We start from the raw sequence: 19093 nt of genomic DNA, 5'->3' as shown, positions 1-19093 counted from the left end.
ATTTTTACACACTTTTTACACACTTTCTCTCTCACACACACCCTCATCACGACACGTCTGTGAAACATATGAGAGGTGCTCAGGAAAAATTACAGCGTTAGTGATGGAAGGCGAGGGCAATGACTGCGCATACATCAACACACACGCTTACACTTAAACACACAGTTTTACACAGGGGAAAGTCAAAATATTTATTCACAGCTCCCTGGAGAGCTGCCTTTCAGCTGATGAGGAGCATTAACACATTTCCCATGTTAGCCACTTCTCAGAGCATCATGAGCACAAGATTATGATTTAAGAATGACTGACATGTGATAAAAAAAACAGGCGCTTAACAGCTGCAGGAAATTTTTTAAGAGAGTGATAGAAAGAGACATTAAGATGTGTTCACTATGCAGGCTCAAGCGCAGGGCCAGATTGGTAGCACACAAACACAACTCTGGAAAAAAGAGGACTACTGACATCCAGGGCAATTATTTGGAGCCATTAGTGGCAGAAATGTGCACAGGATAATGTCATTTTCATGCTAGTCTGACAGCTGGGGTGACGGGCACAGATGGGGCCGATCGAAACCAAAATTGCAGGGAGTTATCGCAAGATAGAGCCTCCGTGCTACAGTCATTGTAGCTTAAATAAATGTGGCAAACTGCTTTTTCCACTGTCACTCAAGCTTCTTGGTGGGGCCCTAATTCAAGACCATCAGGCCCAATTCAGCCTGTCCACCAATGGAGTGAGTGAAAGGGAGGTAGAGCCATGTTGATTTTCTCTCCCCCCAAGTTGAAAGCGGCAGAGAGCAGCGTTTTGACTCTAAAGAGAACTGACATTTAGTGCTGCTGCTAAAGTGTGGCTTTCGAGAACAGTGGGCACCATTAATTTCACAGCTTCCCCTCGTATTTACCCCCGGAAAATGGAGAGATTTTGTTGAGAGAGAGCGTTCGCTCAGATGAGAGGGTTGCCGGATGCTGCGGTTCTGCACTTTACCTCGCTGTATTTGTGGAGAAATGTCAGACAGTTTTTTTAGGGGGGAAGAACTATAGATGCGAGCCACTTCTTTGAAAAAGGCGCCCATGAGTCCCTGAGTGCTCTAGACAGCCGCTGTAACTAAACAGCAATTGAGGTCACTGTGTTGAATTTCCTGTGGATATTGGCTCAGATCTCCACTCTCCATCCATTTCATCAGCATCCACCATGACCCTTATCTCAGCTCAGCAGTTGACCAGAACAGATGTAGTCTTTTGGGAATGCTTCCCTCTGAAAATCTATTAAAAACCAGGCAATAGAGGAATATAATGCTTAGGCTGATGCAAATATTCCATTATATTTCACCAGTGTTAAATGTTTTATTCCATTTTATTCTAGAATAAGTTACAGGTATTGCTTTCCCTGCATTGCAAATGTGTGAATAGATTGTAACTTAAAAACTGAGACCTTCCTTGACTTTCTTGGTTGGCTTAAACTGTCTGTAGACTGCTTTCTATGAATGCATTCTATGAAAATGATGTTTTTTTCTGGGAAAATCCAAAGGATGCCTCAAGAAGTGTAGCCAACAAACGACCAGCAGCAAGCCCAATAGAAAGTCTATTTCATCCTCTCTCTGATGTCCCAACAATATCTGTCAAAAGCTTGTATTTTCCCAGAGTACCCGCACTTTTCTGTCTTTCACAGGGTGTCTAGCTGTGGTCCTGCTTGGCATCACTCCTGCTGGTCTCACTGCCGTGGATCTGGTTCGGCCCCAGATGGGAATGCTCCTCTCTGTCTCCTCCCAGAACTCCTGCTCCTCTCTATCTCTCTATCCTCCCTCCCTCTCCCCCTTCAACCTCTATCTACTCTATTCTACCCTGTTGATCTGCCCTGTACAACAACATCTATTGCCCTTTGAGGCAAATCTGTGATTTATGATTTTGGGCTATATAAATAAAATTGAATTGAATTGAATCTAAGCATACACAAAAAAGCTTAATACAAAGGTTTTAAAGGGGCTGTATGTGAATACCTGTATGTGAGCATATTGATAGCAGCTAACGGTGCTAATACCACCGTAAACTGTCCTAAAACTGAGGGGGGACCAGTATTAATTAATTTTGAGAATTCCACATTGTACCTTTAATAAAATGCATTTGTAAAGTGTAGGTCATGAAAATACTTAAAACAGGTACTTATTCCCAATGTACCTTGCATATCTCATCATCAGTTTTAGGCCTTCCTGTTTCTGTGCTCTTTCTGGATTATCATGACTGAGGACAAGCCAAGGACAAACTCCCCTATTGTCAGCTTTTGTGTTCCTGGCCGCATTTTTACCCCCTCAAGAAAAGGACAGAGCGAAGACATCACAAACAAAATAGAGTGGCAAGAAAAGACAGCGCTCTGGTCGGTCCCACCGGCAAGATAATCATCCAACAGATCTCTTTTATCTACTGCCTCCACATGGGAGGGCTTCCGTCCCCGGCTCCTCTTGCTACACCCAGGATGCTTTGTGCTGATGTCTGTGTGAGAGGCATTCAGTGATAGCAGCCACGCTTCTCTGTGGCAGCGTCTGTCTGTACGACTTGTGTGTATCTATGTTGACACGGAGCTTCAGGAGACAAATATATCCCGTTGTCAGCCACATGCTAACTCCCTGCCCCTTTCTCTTTCTGTCTCTCCCTTGTTCTATCGCTACAGTTGTTGGTGTCTTTCCTGGTGGAGTTATCACCTCAATTGGAAAAGGGTTGAAACTGAAAACAGGAAGGGTTTTGTAAATATGAAAGGTTTGATTCAAGTAAGGCTGGCAGGCATTGTCCCAAGCCATTTCATCTGAGATAACAGTTCGACCACAGCGCACCCAGCAGTCCAACCACTGTGTTTAAACAAACAGCTGAATTTACGACAGGAAGTTGGGAGGGAGAAAGAGAAGTAACCTTGATTGCACGCAGCGTTTACCGGCAACCTCCAACCAGGCGCTCTAACATTTACTGCCGGCAGTAATGGATTCCTTTAACTCTCGTTTATATTGAGCCCTTCTCCCCTGGACGGGGGAAGTAAACAAATGTCCATCCGACTTGTTCGCTGAGTGAATAGAGTTTGTTTAACACGACAAGTCTTAGCTGACAAAATGATGTTTAATGGAGATCTGATTTCAATTTTTGCAACAGTTAGTGATGGATATAAATCTTAAATAAATATGGTTTCAACATTAAGGGGGCAGGGTGCCTTTCTAATGTTAGTCTCCCTGATGACTTGTCCTCTATGTCTCTATTAAGCTGTTGCTTTAAGTGCTGAAAGCAGACCAGAGACTGGGCGTTAATCATTAGAACAACATTGCGCCAAGGAACAGGCGTTAAATGTGACAGCCTCTTGCTATTTTCATTTTTAAATCTGTCTCTCACTCGCTTTTCCCCACTTCTCTCTCTCTTTTTTCCATTCATTCATCTCTCTCTCTCCTTCAAATGGGTTATTAGAGGCCGGAGCCATAGGGGCTGGAGGTGTTGTTCTAGGACTGCTAAGTAAATCACCACTGTTTATGTTCCATGTTGCTCTCTGGCTGATCATTAGCCCAGTTCACAAGCCTCCAACCACCATTACTGCCCCCACCCCCCTTCATCCCTCCCCTCCCCTTCACTCTATCCTTATGTCACATGGACAGAAGGGTTAATCGTCAGTGGAGAATTAACTGTTTCAACACTAAATCAAACATTAACCTGAAGCCTGTAGAGTGTCACTCATTGAAACAGATGGAAATACACACACACACACACACACACACACACACACACACACACACACACACACACACCCTGAGGCACTGCACTGCTGACATGCTATTTAGCACACCGACTGTGCCTGTGACGTTGCTTAAGGCAGTGGTCCCAACCTTTTTGTCTGAGGTACCTCCACAGCCCTGTCAGAAAAACCCAGGTCCCCCTTTGTCGATTCACATGTTCCAAATATACTGTATTGTTATATTATTATGAGAAAAGTGGATATTGTTTTATTCATACAATACTCACATACATGCAATATTTGGTTTGGTTGGCAATCATACCACTAAAACTACTGCTAACTCGAGTGTTTCAGCTATTTATCCATAACTTAGCTATTTAGCTAAACCATTTATCAAAACAAGTTACTTTTAGCTCCCTATTTCAATTGTTTTTTATCAATAACCGTTACTTTAAGTGAGTTATTCAAACAATTTTATCAAATTTTATTACTTTTAGCTACCTATTTCAATTGTTTTTATCAATGAGCGTTACTTTTAGCTACCTATTTCAATTGTTTTTTTTTATCAAATAGCGATATTTTAGCTACCTATTTCATTTGGTTTTTTTTTATCAATTAATGTTAATTTCAGTGAGTTATTTAAACTATTTTATCAATTTTCATTACTTTTAGCTACCTATTACAACCATTTTCTTAATTAGTGTTCTTAATATTTCCATTGTTTATCATTTGATGTTACTTTTAGTTATCTATTTAAACTGTTTATTAATAAGTACTTTTAGTACTTTTAGCTAACAATTTCAACTATTCATCAATTAATATTACTTTTGGACAAATATTTTACCCTTCATTAATTAGTTTGACTTTAAGCTAGCTCATTTTTTGTTTCTTCATGACTTGTGGCTAATTGTTTGAACTGTGCTGATGAGACAGGGAGTGGGTCACAGTCTGCCTCTGGCCCCCTTAAAGAAATTTGCTGTCTTACGTTTCCATGAGGGCCATTTGTGTGTTTGTGTGTGTCTGTGTGTGTGATGACAGTACGTCTCCATGCCAGATGTGACCTATGCCATCAGGGCGTGCTGTTCATAAAAGCAGAACGTGGCCCCTGTTAGGCCCCACACAACACACACACACGCACGCACGAACGCACACACAAAGTGTTTTCACAGGTGTGTGCTCAGAGTAAAAGTGCCCACATGATAAACAGGGCTTTTGCGTGAAAAGATGGTGTTTTTTAGTGTAAAAACAAATCTTATAGGCCACCATCCAGACATTCTGCTGAGCAATTGCGAGGAAACAGAGATGAGCTTGTGTGTGTACGAGTGGGAGGACGGGAGGGGTGGTGGTGGTTGTGGGGGGGCTGCCAGTGGCACTATCTCTGCCTCCTCGCCCACTTCAATGGGCCCTCGGCCAGCATTGATGTGGCTCTAAGCTAACTCAGAGCTGTTAAAAGAAAACATATGTTGCGCATGTGCCTGCATGTGTACTTAGGAGGATGGATCTTTCCAGAAACACTTGAGGATTTTAAGTGAGATACTGTCAGATGACAGGATAAACACAGCTTTTCAGTCTTCTACAAAAGCTCCAGGATTTGGGTGGAGGGTTACCCCACTTCTCAGTTCACTCTGACATTACTGATTTTTGTTCATACTGGTGGTTGTTTCAACAAGTCAAGGCCATATTTTGCCCAACTTTTTTATGCACCATTTTATTACTGCCTGGAAGTCTAAGGCCTCCACAGAGACATACACAAACACAACCAGCTTGCTAATCTTTGAGCTCCCTTCAGCTCAAATATTCCTCACTCCCCGATTTATCCCTCTTCTCTATCGCTTTCTCCCCCACCATCTCGCTCTTCCTGTCTCTTGCCAGACTTCAGCCAGTGGAGCGAGGCTGCCAATTTGCAGGCTATAAAATAAATTGCCCATGCTAATTAAGATGGTTGGATGGGATTGAGGAGTGGAGAGGGGTAGAGACTGATGTGGAAGCGGCCATAGAGAGCCGCAAAACAACCTGCTCTCCTCCAATTAGACACTTTGCAGGCTACTGTTGATGAAAGCCAGGGCTACAAACGCCAGCAAGTTGTGTGAAAGTGTATTTACATAGTTTACAGCTTGAGTGGGTAAACCTTCACATGTAAACATACTTGTAGGCTATACGTTGGCATGTGATCCCTGAGGGGAGTTCATGTTTACATATGTTTGCTTTGTGGGTATATTTATCTTGCATATGACCTTTGCTTGTATTTAACCTCAGATGAAATGCAGTACCATCCCTGAGGTTGACTTCCAGTGATCTCCATGCCTATAATCACAGTGATAAACAGCCTGCATTCTTTGCATTTCTCTTCATTGGCATGCATAAGCACAAGCCTCCCATTCCTCCAGCCGTTATCAGAGCATCTGTGTATCATCATTAACGTTACATGTGTTAGCCAACACAATGTTTTCCCTGCTAATACCCTGCTTGTTGATAAGCTGTGCTAATCAGCTAGCTTTGAATCTCTCTTTCTGCTTGGTTCTCTGTCTCGCTCTCACAAACAGGGCTGTTAATTGATCTCAGAGCCCCGTTCTTGGCGGCAGCCAGAGCCGCGGTAGTCAAAACACAGTGTACATTCAAAACATAACAAGGGTCTGGATCCACTAAAGGAGTGATGGCACACCCATGGTGCTCTTCTCCGCAAGGGGGATGCCACTGGGTGCAAAACACAAAGACCAAAATGTTTCTGCCCTGGGTTTAATCTACGGCAGTGAGTTCCAACGGGAGCGTGTCTGCGGTGGGCCATGTGACAGTAGGCCTGCTGGCCATGCTGAGAGTCTACAATTGATAGATTGCGGAGAGCATAGGACCCTTTTTCAGAAAAAGGGTCCTATGGTCCCCGGTATGTATTGCTACAGGGGAACACAGGACCCTTTTGGGGAAAAACGGGGAACATAGGTCCCGGGGAACATAGGGATGACCCCAGTAATGCATACACAGTTGAAAAATGTAGCTAAAAGAACTTACGAAACAGTTCAAATAATAAGCTGAAATTGACATTTGAAATAGCTTAAAGTAAACCATTGAAATAGTAAGCTTAAAGTAAAAGATAAATGGTCAAACCAAACCAAGCTAAACACTGTCCAATTGTATGAAAAATTAACAATATCCACTTTCATATAATGAATAGTGGATATTTAGAAAAAACATTGGGAAAGGTATCCAGTAGGGCTCTGGAGGAGCTTTCCCTAAGTCCTGATTCTCCTTTGGTTCCCATAAGTGAAATAAAAAACATAGATTCTCAGCTTCAACTCTTTAGTCTTGACTCTCTATCTTCTATCTACAGTAACATCCATATTTCTTGCTAGATCCACATTTCCTCATATCTCAGTGTTCTGCGAGTGTGCTCAGCAGTTCCCCTATCGCCACTGGGCCCCTAACACGCCTCATTTGTAATCAGTCCTGGCTAATAGATGAGACTGGAAAATACCAAGCTAATCATGGGAAGAATGTAGTAGAGTTAACGGGCCTATCAAGGGGAAAGAAGGAGTGTGTGTGGATGAGTTTGCGTATGTCGGGGTGGAGTGTCACTTTGATCTTGTAAATGGAGCCACACTCCACCAGCTGCCCCGCCGTGATGGTGACATGCACAAACCCAGACACACAAACACAAGCACAAACACACACTAGCCAGATTAAAAGGGAGGAGGGTCCTCGCAGGGACATTCATCATGTCTCCGAGGTCACGGGGGGCCATCCCATACACTGCTGCTAAGGTTAATTAATGAAAGTGGAGTCTGTGGCACCTGTCTGCCTACAAGTCACTCTCCAGATACGTGCTGTCCTCCTCCTCCCTCCAGTCCAAACAAAGGAAGGCGTCCATCCAACAGGAAATTCTTCCTCCTTGGATGCTGTGTTCTGATAAGACAGACATCCCTCGAGGATATTTGTGGCTTATCATACATGATTACTGACTAACATTACCCTGAGGACTTATTTTTAGCTTCACCACTAAGGAAGGAACCTCAAACTGATTGGATACCTCTGCAAGTGAAAGCACTTCCTAAACCCACTTCAGTGCCTTGATTCACTTTCTCCACAACCAGCTTGTCAGTGGTTGTAATGGGAGGTTCATACTTTTGCCATGGATTGCCATCTGAAACACCATTTGCTGAATCAATGCTTAGCAAATTATGCCCTTGGATATTGTACAATCATTCATACTAGATAAAAACTGCTACAATTATGGAACATATGGGACTATGATTCATTGGTTCTGAATGGAGCATATTGCTTGCCATATTGTGATTGCATAATTTGATGCTCTGGTGCCTTGACTAAATTACAAACAAACCATGAAACTAGACAGAGAGGCTCTTTTTGCCCCATTATCAGAATTATCCCTACAGCTTTCATAATGTAACGCACTGCGTATGTGTGATTGTGTCAGTTAAAGACAAATCAGATTGACATTACTTGTGATGTGGAGCTTATAACAGTGTTTTTATGACCTGAAAACAAGAATTCCGCAGCTATTTAAAGGGGCTATATAATGCTCATTTTCAGGTTCTTAGTTGTATTTTGGGTTTCTACTGGAACATGTTAATATGCTTTAATGTTGAAATTTTTTTTTTTCTCATACTGTCTTTCTGTATTAACCGTCAGTCTGAAATGCAGAGTTTTAGTGCCTGTCTCTTTAAAGGCATACTATGCAGGAATTGTCCCTCACTGTTTGTAAACACAACATTCAAACTCACCCCCCCCCCCCCCCCCCCCCCCCCCGCCCAAAAAAAACAAAACAAAACAAAAACAGAGACTGTTCTGATTGGTCAGTGTTTCTGGGCTGACTGTAATGGCACTGTAGCTTATGTAAAGAATAATTATAACATCACAAACCAAGCGGAAATTCTGACAACTTGTTTAAATCAATCAAAATCAATCAAATCAAAATTACTTTATTCATCCCCGAGGGGAAATTCAGTTAGTCTGGAATCTCTTGAAGAATGAGAAGGCACAGTTTCTGAATACGCACAGTATTTTTGAGCACCTAGTCCTGCTTTATAATCAAAATAGAACATGGAAATCTCACTTTTAACAAAACAGGACCCTTAAGAGGTGAGTTACCATGCTTAATTTGATATAAAAAATATTCGAAAAATAATATCAAATATACCTGTGGTTGTTGATGTATATTAAACTTAATTAATACATTTTATATTACATGTGGCTGCAGCTGTGTTAGGCCACCCACCTGTCTTGAAGATCTCATATCGGATGGAGAAACCTGCTCCGTGCGTCTCGTAGTCAGACACAAACTTGATGAAAAGTTGGTTTCCAGAGGAGACGACCGGAGATGGAGCGATCTTCCCGCAGTACTTCCCCACAAGCTGACCGCTCTCGTCCACGCCATCCCGCACCTCCACATAGTCATACCTGAACAAGACAACACACAGAGAGACCGTTATTAGTCTCAATGTTGTTTAGAAAATATTATTTCCTTCTAGTTTCATTTGCTCTTTTCCTATAGATTTGATTTGCTGAAAATGACTGCATGACTGTTATTATGCTCATGTTGTGCATGTATGAAGACAAATAAACACACATTCATCCTCAGAGGACCACATAGCACAGAGCAACACAGCATATTGTGCAGGTAATGTAGTGGAAATAAAACACTGTGTACTAATGAGGTCTCAGGTTAAAACTCAGAGAACAGGTGGGCAGCTTTCATTTTATCGACCTAGCACACACACACACACACACACTGCAGAGGTTTTGTGCTCCCAGCAGCACCGAGGTCAGGTTTACGTAAGTGCTTTGACTACTGAACTTGAGCTGAACAGTTGTCTATCTCCTGTTTAACCACTAGATAACACTGACAGTGTGTCTTTTATGAGAGAAAATGGGAATTGAAAGTGATTAGATCTTGGCCTTTGGCTTAGGCTGGTGTATAGAAAGAGCAGGTGTTAAAGCTGTTAAACACACCCACACACACACAAACATCACATCGAAATGGAATTTCAGACCCACGGCTATTGAAGGGAGCAGCCGCCTAATTGAGTCGGAGCAGAGTTTAGGAGCAGAAGAGGAAAACAGCTTTGAAATAGGACTGGGAACAGGAGACATGACGCACACACACACACAGAATCTAGCACGCGAAATTTAAGCTGGTAGAGGAGAAATTAGAGCGGCTGGCCGACGAGGGTGGTCTAAACAGCCTCTGGTTATCAGTGTGTGTGTTTTCAGGCACTTGTTAACTGCACTTGAGTGGTGGTTTTCACTCTAGTGCCTGCATGTGTGTGCGTGAGTTTGCATGATGGTTCAGATGACTTTTCCGTGCTGTGTTTTGACTGTGAGTGACGGTGCGAGTGCCGCTCCAAAAGCAAATTTCGGTTCAGGTTTCCACAGTTCTTAATTGCCCGTAACGGCCGTTCCCGCCAAGTTTTTCAGCTCTGCAGGCCACTTATCGAACATATTCCTGCCCAAACGCTGATGACCTGCTGCGATGCTCCTCCATCTTCATCAGAAACCAGACGAAGAAATGCAATAAATACAGAAATTAATTCTGATGTATAATAAGTATAATGTGCAGCAGGTGTGCGGGCACATTGAGTCACACACATGCTCTTTCTATGTCCTCCTCCTTCCCTCCGAAAATATGTGCCTTCTGGGCAAAGGGGCCTATTTTCATAGTTTTGCTCGATTCCCAAATTACTGTCAAAACATCACGTCTCCTTAGCGATTCAGAATTCACTTAATGCACAGGATTTCACACAAAAAGGCGATTTACACTTTGAGTGATGGCTCAGGGTGGGCTAAATCCCTCAGGTGGGGCCCGACTTGTGTGCACACGCACTCTTTGCCACCTTTTTTTACAGAAATGGTTTCCTTTACCTGCGTCAAATAAAAAAAAAACGTGTTTGAAAAACAAAAATCAAGTTACTGGAGGTGATTCGAGTGAAGTGGGGAGGGGTGTCTCCTGGGTTTTTATAAATATAAAAGCAAGTAGTGGGAGTCTGCTATTGAGAGAGGACAGTGTAACTAAATGTAGAGATGGACAGAAGTGGCACTCCTTGAAATTGTGTCCCCTGAGGAGGAGCGGTGGATGGATGACTTCACTTGTCTTTCTGCTCGGATGGAGTGATCTGAGGTGATATGGAGCTGTCAACATGCATCAAGTGCCTTTTCTTCTTCCTCTTCTCCTTCTTCTTATTCTCTCCTATAAATCTTTAGTGTCTCGGGTTAAAGGTTTGGTACCTGGCAAAAAGCTGCTGTCTGTCTATAAAACCTATGATGGCATGCAGGCTGATAGCCAGCCCTTTAGTTTTAAAACCACCCCATACAGGCATTCTAGCATTTGAAATCTCATCCAAAACTGTCTGGAAAGATCTGCTTTCTTATATATCTTTAAATGTTGTAGGAGCTCAGTCCACTTTTCTGTGTTAAATCCCAGACCAGGGCTTCTTCCTCTCTCCTCGCCGCCGGGCCACCAGCTGTGGCAACAGCCCAGCTCTGCTTACACAAGTGCAACTTTGTTTCAGCTACTTTATCAGCTGCAAAACAGTAAAGAATACTGGTTTCACGTGGTGTTTACAATGTTATTCCCCCCCTGCACTTTGCAGCTAAATGGCCTGGGAGTTACTCATTATTTAGTTTAAAGGGCTCCCCCGAAGGGATCAGGTTTCCTTCTGTTGTAACGATGTCATCGTCTAGTTTTAGTCACCATAGCAAATATTTATGATGTTACAAAACTCGTCTTTTTTTTGCAGTAAAAATGTTATTTTGCAAAAGTTATAAAAGTTACTGTCTTCTCAAATGTATTTTAGTTTTTTTTATATTCATACTATCAATTTTTCTGCTTGGAGGCTCTCTTCTTATTCTTCTTCTCTTCTCTTCTCTTCTCTTCTCTTCTCTTCTCTTCTCTTCTCTTCTCTTCTCTTCTCTTCTCTTTTCCTCTCCTCTCCTCTCCTCTCCTCTCCTCTCCTCTCCTCTCCTCTCCATCTTTTGGTTCCCAGCTCACAACTGAGAGCATCAATCTTTCTGTGGCCCTGCTCTGTTCTATCAGCAGACTTATAATTCACCTCAGAGCCTCTGTTTCTGCAGCTATCTGCCCCCCACCCCTCCACCCAGCAACTGCCAAAAGCTGAGCATTGCCAGACGCCTAAAAAATTGATGCTGAGATGCATCATTGAGATGAAGAAGGAGCGAAGAGCAAGCTGCAGTACAGCTGAAGCGAGTATTTGTGTGCTTTTATTGTTTGTGTGTACATAAACGCGATGTATGTGAGTGTGCATGCAGAGAATTATGCACAATGTGTACGATATAACATGTTTTTGTGTGTGTTTACATTAACAGTTGCCAGTTGATCACTGTTTTCAATCCGCCTATCCTCACAAACCCCTTATTCACCATCCAAACAAGAGGAATACTCTTATTTTCGTTTCTATTTCGACTCATCACACCTCCGCAAAAAGCCGTTTATTGCATTTTCACCCTGGCGCATCAGCAGCAGCTCGGATGGCCCTCGTAAAGGCAGCACAGCGGGAGAGAGGATGCAGATGGAAGCGAGAATACACCCTGGGGGTCCTCGCTGTGCTCTGAGTGCGAGGGAAGAAAGAGAGATAGAAAAGAGCCCTCCTTCACTAAAATGTCTCTATTTGTGCCTAAATGACTGGTGTGTCGGCCAGAACTCCAGCGGTTCTGCGCCAGTGGGCCCACACGCTTTGCTCTGCTAACACAGATCCATCCAGGCCCTTATCATCTGGAAGACATTATGGCAAACGCTTGGCGGGGCAGTTTGACGGCAGCGAAAGGCTCTCCTGTTGCCAGCTGTGTTAAATGTAGCTCTAATCCATTGCTCTAAACACCTGTGGGCAGAGTCCTTCGGGGAGACGGGGGACAGTTAACAACCTCTTTTTAGGATCATAAAGAAAGAACATGGCCTACTTTTTTAGCTCCGGATCGCCTCACAGATTTGGGGCTCTCCTGACCTTCCAATTTAAACTTAGATTCCTCTTCTCAGGGGCCTGTGTGGTGATTTTTTATCTTGTGTCGCTGCTTCTGCTGCTGCTGCTGCTGCTGTTGTTATCCCTCATGACAATACAATCCAGTTGAGCCATGCACCTATTTATCTGTCTGGTCTGCTTTGGGTCTGGGTGGGCCTGCCAGTACGCCACAACGCACACACACAGATGATTACACACACGCAGTGAGCTGCCTACCACAGTGCTAATAGTGAAAATGGTTTGCCAATCCAGTGGGGAAATTAAAGGGAAAAAAGAGAGGGGTAGGTGGGTGAGGTGGTGGTGGAGGTGGGGGAGAGGGGGGTGAATGTAATTCTCAACGACCTTCGCTTCACCGACTCAAATGTATTAGCCTGCCTTCTTTCTTCAGGCACAGAGAGAAAGCAATCCGCTAGTGTCAAACGAGAACATTAGCCCTCCTTGCAAAGCCAAAGAGAAGGCGACAAACCACCGGCCTAACAATATAACAGTTATATTGCCTGAAGCTTTCCCATGGAAACAATCTGTCCTCCCTCTATAAATGTCTGCTTGATATGGTTCTATAAAAGCAATACAATCTGAGGCAATGGAATAACGCTATGACAGACTGTATAAGCCTCATACAATTGGTTAGATTTCTTAATCAGACCATTTATAAGCTCAAGCATGCAGTGGAAACCCCCAGAACAAGAGCTCTTTCTTTGCTATTACTCCCTTTGGTTCAGTTGTGGATAGAGTAAATGCCCTGCACTTTTCTCTGGCATTTCTCTTTCTGCGGCTGTCACAGTCAAACTTGCTATCGCACGAAAACATGTCACCTACAACATGTCAAAACATCTCAGACGTTACACAAGTGGAGAGGCCTAAACAACGGGCTTGGGACAGTTCTGTGAGGCCCAGGGGACTTAGCAGGAAAAAGGACTTTGTTGTCAGCTGTCAGAAAACTCCGGAGACCTCACGTGTTAACGAGTCTCGGCTAACAAACTGTCACTTGGGGCTCCGGAAAAACATCATTAACGTTTGTACAAGGGGGCTCGGACAAGCATGATCCCAGACTTACTTTTAAAGCCTGGAGGGGACATACCTCACTGAAATAAAATGGTCTTTCTTTCTTGACTTTCCCTCCCATACTGCCTCCTGCGTGCATGTGACATTCATTAACCCACACTAGAATAACAGTCCCCTCTTTCCTGTAATGACCGCCGCATCAGCTCTCCTGGACAGTGAAGGAAGTGTGAAAAACCCAGGGCAGTAAACCAGGTCTACATTTTCATGCTCTCAGCTGAGAACATTAACCCCTTATTGACTTACGCCATCCATCCATCCATTCTTGTCCGCTTATCCGGGGCCGGGTCGCGGGGGCAGCAGGCTAAGCAGGGCATTCCGGGCGCCCCTCTCTCCAGCCACAACGTCCAGCTCCTCCTGGGGGACCCCGAGGCGTTCCCAGGCCAGGAGAGAGATATAATCCCTCCACCGTGTTCTGGGTCTTCCCCGGGGCCTCCTACCAGTTGGACGTGCTCGGAACACCTCTTACCATCTCAACTGGCTCCTTTCTCCTTTTCAAAGCTCATGACCATAAGTGAGGGTTGGGACATTGATGGACCGGTAAATCGAGAGCTCACTAACATTACATTAAAGGTTAAGACCTAATCGTTGGAACAGAAGAAGAGAAGAACCAAAAAAAATCTTTCCAGTGATCACGGTCTCCACTGATGTGTCTCCACTTCTGAATCTGCAGAAAATTATTGCAGAATGAAGGCCTCAGAATGTGGCAACCCACCCAGCAGGACAAACCACCAACCAATCAGAGCTGATGGGTTCAGAAGTGGTTCCTTGTCAGCGAGGGGAGAAGGGCATGATTGCTTTGCTCACCACCACGCTGCCACAAGGATGGATAGACGGAAGATAAAAAAGACGGATGAAAAGATGGATACTCCCCGCCCAGACGGCCCAGCTGCACCCCTCTGACTGGCCTCTTTGGGTGTCACCGCCAAACGGTTACACTCAGCTCGCTCATATTTTTAGATGTGGTGGCAGTTTCTTGATTTTGTGGCGGCCTCGGCCACACGTTTGTAAAGCATATTCCTTTCCTGAGCAGCAATTATCATTAGCATTGATGGATTTAGCGTGCCTCCATCCATTAGCTTTCCTAATTACACTGTCGAGAGATCTGCTGTCGCCAACAATCAAATTAATGAATTTGGCTATTTAGACTCAATTATTGCATCCCCCCTCCCTCTGCAACATGCACAATAATCCTTTATCTGGAGATATGAGCACAGACTGACAGGGGAGCATTCTGCCCCAAGGGGGGGAGCTTTCTGCTCAGCACAGAGGACGCTCACACTGGACGGAGGGGGTGGGGGGGGGGGGAGGCTAAAAACAAGCATGGGAAATAGAACTGACCACAAAAGCTCCAACTGTTAACAGGCCGTCTAAATCCCCCCGTGCTCACCTCACATGCAAGGCCTACTGCACTTTAAACCCTCGCATATGTATGTTCAGCTGACTTGCTTTCTATTCCCATGGGCGATTGTGACATGCCTACAGGGCCAAATCAGAGCCGTGCATGTTTTAGTCATGCTGTTATGCACACTTTGACCTCCTTCCTTCATTAAAATAGTTCACAATAAGATGATTATACGCAGCCATTTAAACAAAAGAAGGAGTCAATTTGCTGAGTCATAGTCAAGATAAACTAATCATAGTTATTATCAATCAAAAATACCTATATTTCCTAATGAGACTGATGGGTTTTTTTTTTTTTTAAAAAAGAGCTCTCTACATATTAACATGCAGAGTGTGTCAATACAGCGTCTCCAGTATCAATGAAAACTACAAGCTTCCATTTCTGATGATAAAAATGCAAAGCGTCAATCTGCAGTGCATTGTTAATGTTGAGAGTTCAAGACTTTATGAAAGCTGAATATAATAGCTGTGGTTGTGAGCAGAGTTGAGAATATCCATCTAACCACATTTTTCCCCATTACACATCTTGTTATCATGAATAGAGCGAGAATGAGTAAGTGCAATTAATTAAAAAACTGCCTATGGCAAAATGGAAATACACGTTTAGCACTTTTCCCCTGCTAAGTGAGCTTCGGAAATGAAATTGCTTAACATACAGTAGCTCTGTGTACGCGTTTTAGTGTGCAGAAATGAATATTCACGTCAGAATGTATGCTTTTGCAAGGAATCCCTTTGGGTACATTTCTAAGAACCACTTCATAGAAGAAAGCCACTGTGCCTTATTATGGAGTCATTTTGACTGAGAGCTATTATGCAATATGTTAGTTATACACTCTATCATGAAAAACACGTTAACACAACAAAGCCAGAAACTCTGTGATATGATTTACAAAGGGCCAAAAGAGAAAAGCAGGAAATTGGAATAAAAGTCTGAAGAAAGGGAAAAAAGCAAGCCAATAAGATAGAAAGGATGAAAAGTCCTGCATGTTTCCTCAAAGAGAGAAAGAGAGGGAGGGAAGGAGAAGCACTCCAACCCATTTCTGGGGCCATTACAGAAGGGAATGGCTCCCATTTGTCCCACCTTGACATTTGAGAGGATCTCTGATTACACAGGAGAGAGGGGCAGGCCGAGGTGAGCGAGGAGAGAGTCCTCCACAGGGGTCTGTGGCACGGCTCAGATGATACGCCGTCGTTACAACAATGAGAAGTCAAGGGTAAAAATAACAGGGCGCAGGGAGGAAGGGGGCGATGTGGCACAGCAGGGCCGACGCGTATACTGTCTTTTTTAAACACGCTGTCACCGCCCTGCTTAAGTCGCCTACTCACCCCCCGGGGCACATATGGGACACAGTGGCACAGATACACACACACCCTGCAGGCAGGGAGTATAGGGCTGCTTCATCTGCTGTATAATGAAGACTCAAAGACCCATAATCCTCAGCTTAGTTCACAATGTATGGATTTGTGAATTTTCTCATTATAGGCCTTGAAGTAGGGGTCCAAAAAGGGCTAGGAGTGGGGGTTTATTACAGTATTTGCTCTGGCAATAATTTGAATCATCACTCAACTTACATCATGTTTATGCCTCCGGAGTTTACGATCAAATGTACTGCAACTCTGAATTTATCTAGACATGACCAGGAGGAGGTGTCTGTTAGAAGATAAATGTTCGATTGTGTTGAATCAGACATTAAACAGACTGTGCCCTGCCAACCTGCAAAGTCCATATAATGTCAGATTCAGGCCCCGTTTACATGAGGACGCTTGCGGGTAAAAATGACAAAATATTTTATCAGAAGTGCCTTTCGTTTAGACGGTGACGGTGTTTTTGGGGCTTAAAAACGCAAAAATGTGAAACCACCCTCCAGAGTGTAAAACTGTAATCCGCTCCGCCGTAGCGTGTCCGTTTACACTGCCAAGACACAAAACTCTGCTCAGATCTGCTCATGTCACGTACGTGTTTACGTCACATACATGCTCCAGTACAGGGAAATAAACAAACGTGGGATTATTTCCATGCGTGGGACCTTCAAGCTGCTCTGGCAGCTCTAATAAACTTACAGGAGTCTTTCCACCAAATGTACAGGATATGTACAGATAGTATTAGTGAACAGAGAAGGATCTGGAATTACCTCTATCACATTTTGGATGCACCAATTGGTTGGAGGCGAGCCAGGCGGCTTTGGACGAGACCTGGGAGATCTAGTGGACGGTGGAGAACTTTGTGGAAGGAGTAGCTGATGAAAATGCGTGGCGTGAAAACTTCCACATGCCCAAAGATGCTCTTATCGCTTTAAGTGATGCCGCCTGGCATGCATACCCAATCCAATTCACACACTTTAGTGTCACTGTAGTGCACGCAGATTTCCTCCTGAAAACGCTCGTCTAAACGCGGAATAAAAAGTGAAGACGCGACGCCACTTTAGCGACTTCTGTTCAGACCGTCATCATGTAAACTTAGCCTCAGCCTATGTGTGAAAAGAGCTGGTCATTGTCTGGAGAATTCACATTGAGCAAGTAGGCATGCTGATGACGTTTCTATCATGTAACTGGAGTGAAAATGGAAGAATACAAACATCCGAGGGAGAGGGAATGGGGTCATTTACACAATGACGCCAATAAAAATGTCTAATTGGAGAAAAAAGAAGATCTGGGAACCTCTGTCGATAAGGCTGATGCTGAAATCAACCAACTATGTAAGAAAAAACACTTAGTATTTCCAGTAGGTAAGAATGCATCTGACATTGACAATCTCCTGTTGTTTGCTCCATAAGTGAAAGGAACACTGGACAATGTTCGGACGTGATTCTCCGGACATTTTACGCACTTCATATGAGATTTAACCTTCAGAAGAGACCAGGATCAAAACCCTGATTATAATTGTCCAAGAACCCATTTATTTTGAGTACTTGTTAGGGGACAGACTATTACAGGATATCCTCCTCATGTCTGCATGTGTAGGATGTATATGATTAAGGTCCGGCATGCTGGAACCATGTGACAAGAAGAAACATGAGGAAAAAAGCAGATAATTGTCAACAACCTTGAACTAGTGACCTACTGAACTTAACATCTGAGTAAAATTACCCGAGTGAACGCTACATAACTTCGCATTTTTCATGCCGGTAAGGAAAAACAACAACAATATGCACTCCCTGAAATGGAGCGGGATATACAAAGGCAATCATCTATCTGTTTCTGATGCTGTGAGGAGCTAGCGCTGCTCCCCGCTGGGTAATGAGCTGTGTGTGCGAGGAGCACGCCGCATTCAAAGACGGCAAGAGGAGCTGAGGAGAGTAGAGGAGGGAGGGAAGAAGGGAGGAGGGGAGTTGAGGCTGAGGTCAACTAGAGGTAAAGCCTTTGGGTGCTGTTCAAAACTCTCTCTCATCTCCACAATGGGCAGGAAGAGAGAAAGAGAGTGTGGCGTGGGTGGGATGGTGTTGCTGGGTTAAAAGGAAACGGACTGGCGAGGGAGATGGAGAAAGAGTGTGAAGGCATGTAAGTTGAGGTGCTGATAGTGGCGGAACAGAAACAAAAGAGAGAAGGAGTGCAAATAGCTGATAGAAGAAGTTGGCAAACAGGTGCCAACCAAGGTTATAATAGTTTCGGATTTTTCATTAGTTTTAGTTTTAATTTCGTTTTGATTTTTTGTTTTCAAATTCAGTTAGTTTCAATTAGATTTTAGAGTGAGTTTGCTAGTTTTAATTAGTTTTTATTTTTTGGAAAATGCTTCAGCGTTTAGTTTTTTGTAATGGGGTATTTAAAAAAGTTTATTAAATTAAAAAAGTCCCAATCAATGCTGCCTTTATTTCCTTTGTCTTATCCAGCTCAGCCCCAATAAGTTTATTAAGTCATAAAACCAGACAGATGAAATAGATTTCATATCAACTAAAAAGGTTTACATATGAAAAAAGTTGACAAAGACGAAAACAAAGGACATTTTC

General features: G+C 43.6%; 1 protein-coding gene across 2 annotated transcripts in view; it reads right to left on the bottom strand.

Moving 5' to 3' along the window:
* nrp1a (neuropilin 1a) overlaps positions 1–19093 on the bottom strand; it is an 84348-nt gene that overhangs the window by 50890 nt on the left and 14365 nt on the right. For both annotated transcript variants that reach the window (XM_059326790.1, XM_059326791.1), the window contains exon 4: positions 8930–9111. In XM_059326790.1, the coding sequence (XP_059182773.1) occupies positions 8930–9111 (182 nt within the window). The remainder of the gene's footprint in view (positions 1–8929; positions 9112–19093) is intronic.

The sequence above is a fragment of the Centropristis striata genome, chromosome 23 (assembly GCF_030273125.1).
Source record: "Centropristis striata isolate RG_2023a ecotype Rhode Island chromosome 23, C.striata_1.0, whole genome shotgun sequence".
Taxonomy (NCBI): domain Eukaryota; kingdom Metazoa; phylum Chordata; class Actinopteri; order Perciformes; family Serranidae; genus Centropristis; species Centropristis striata.
Note: the sequence above shows the minus strand (reverse complement) of the source record. Positions and strands in the feature narration are given on the sequence as shown.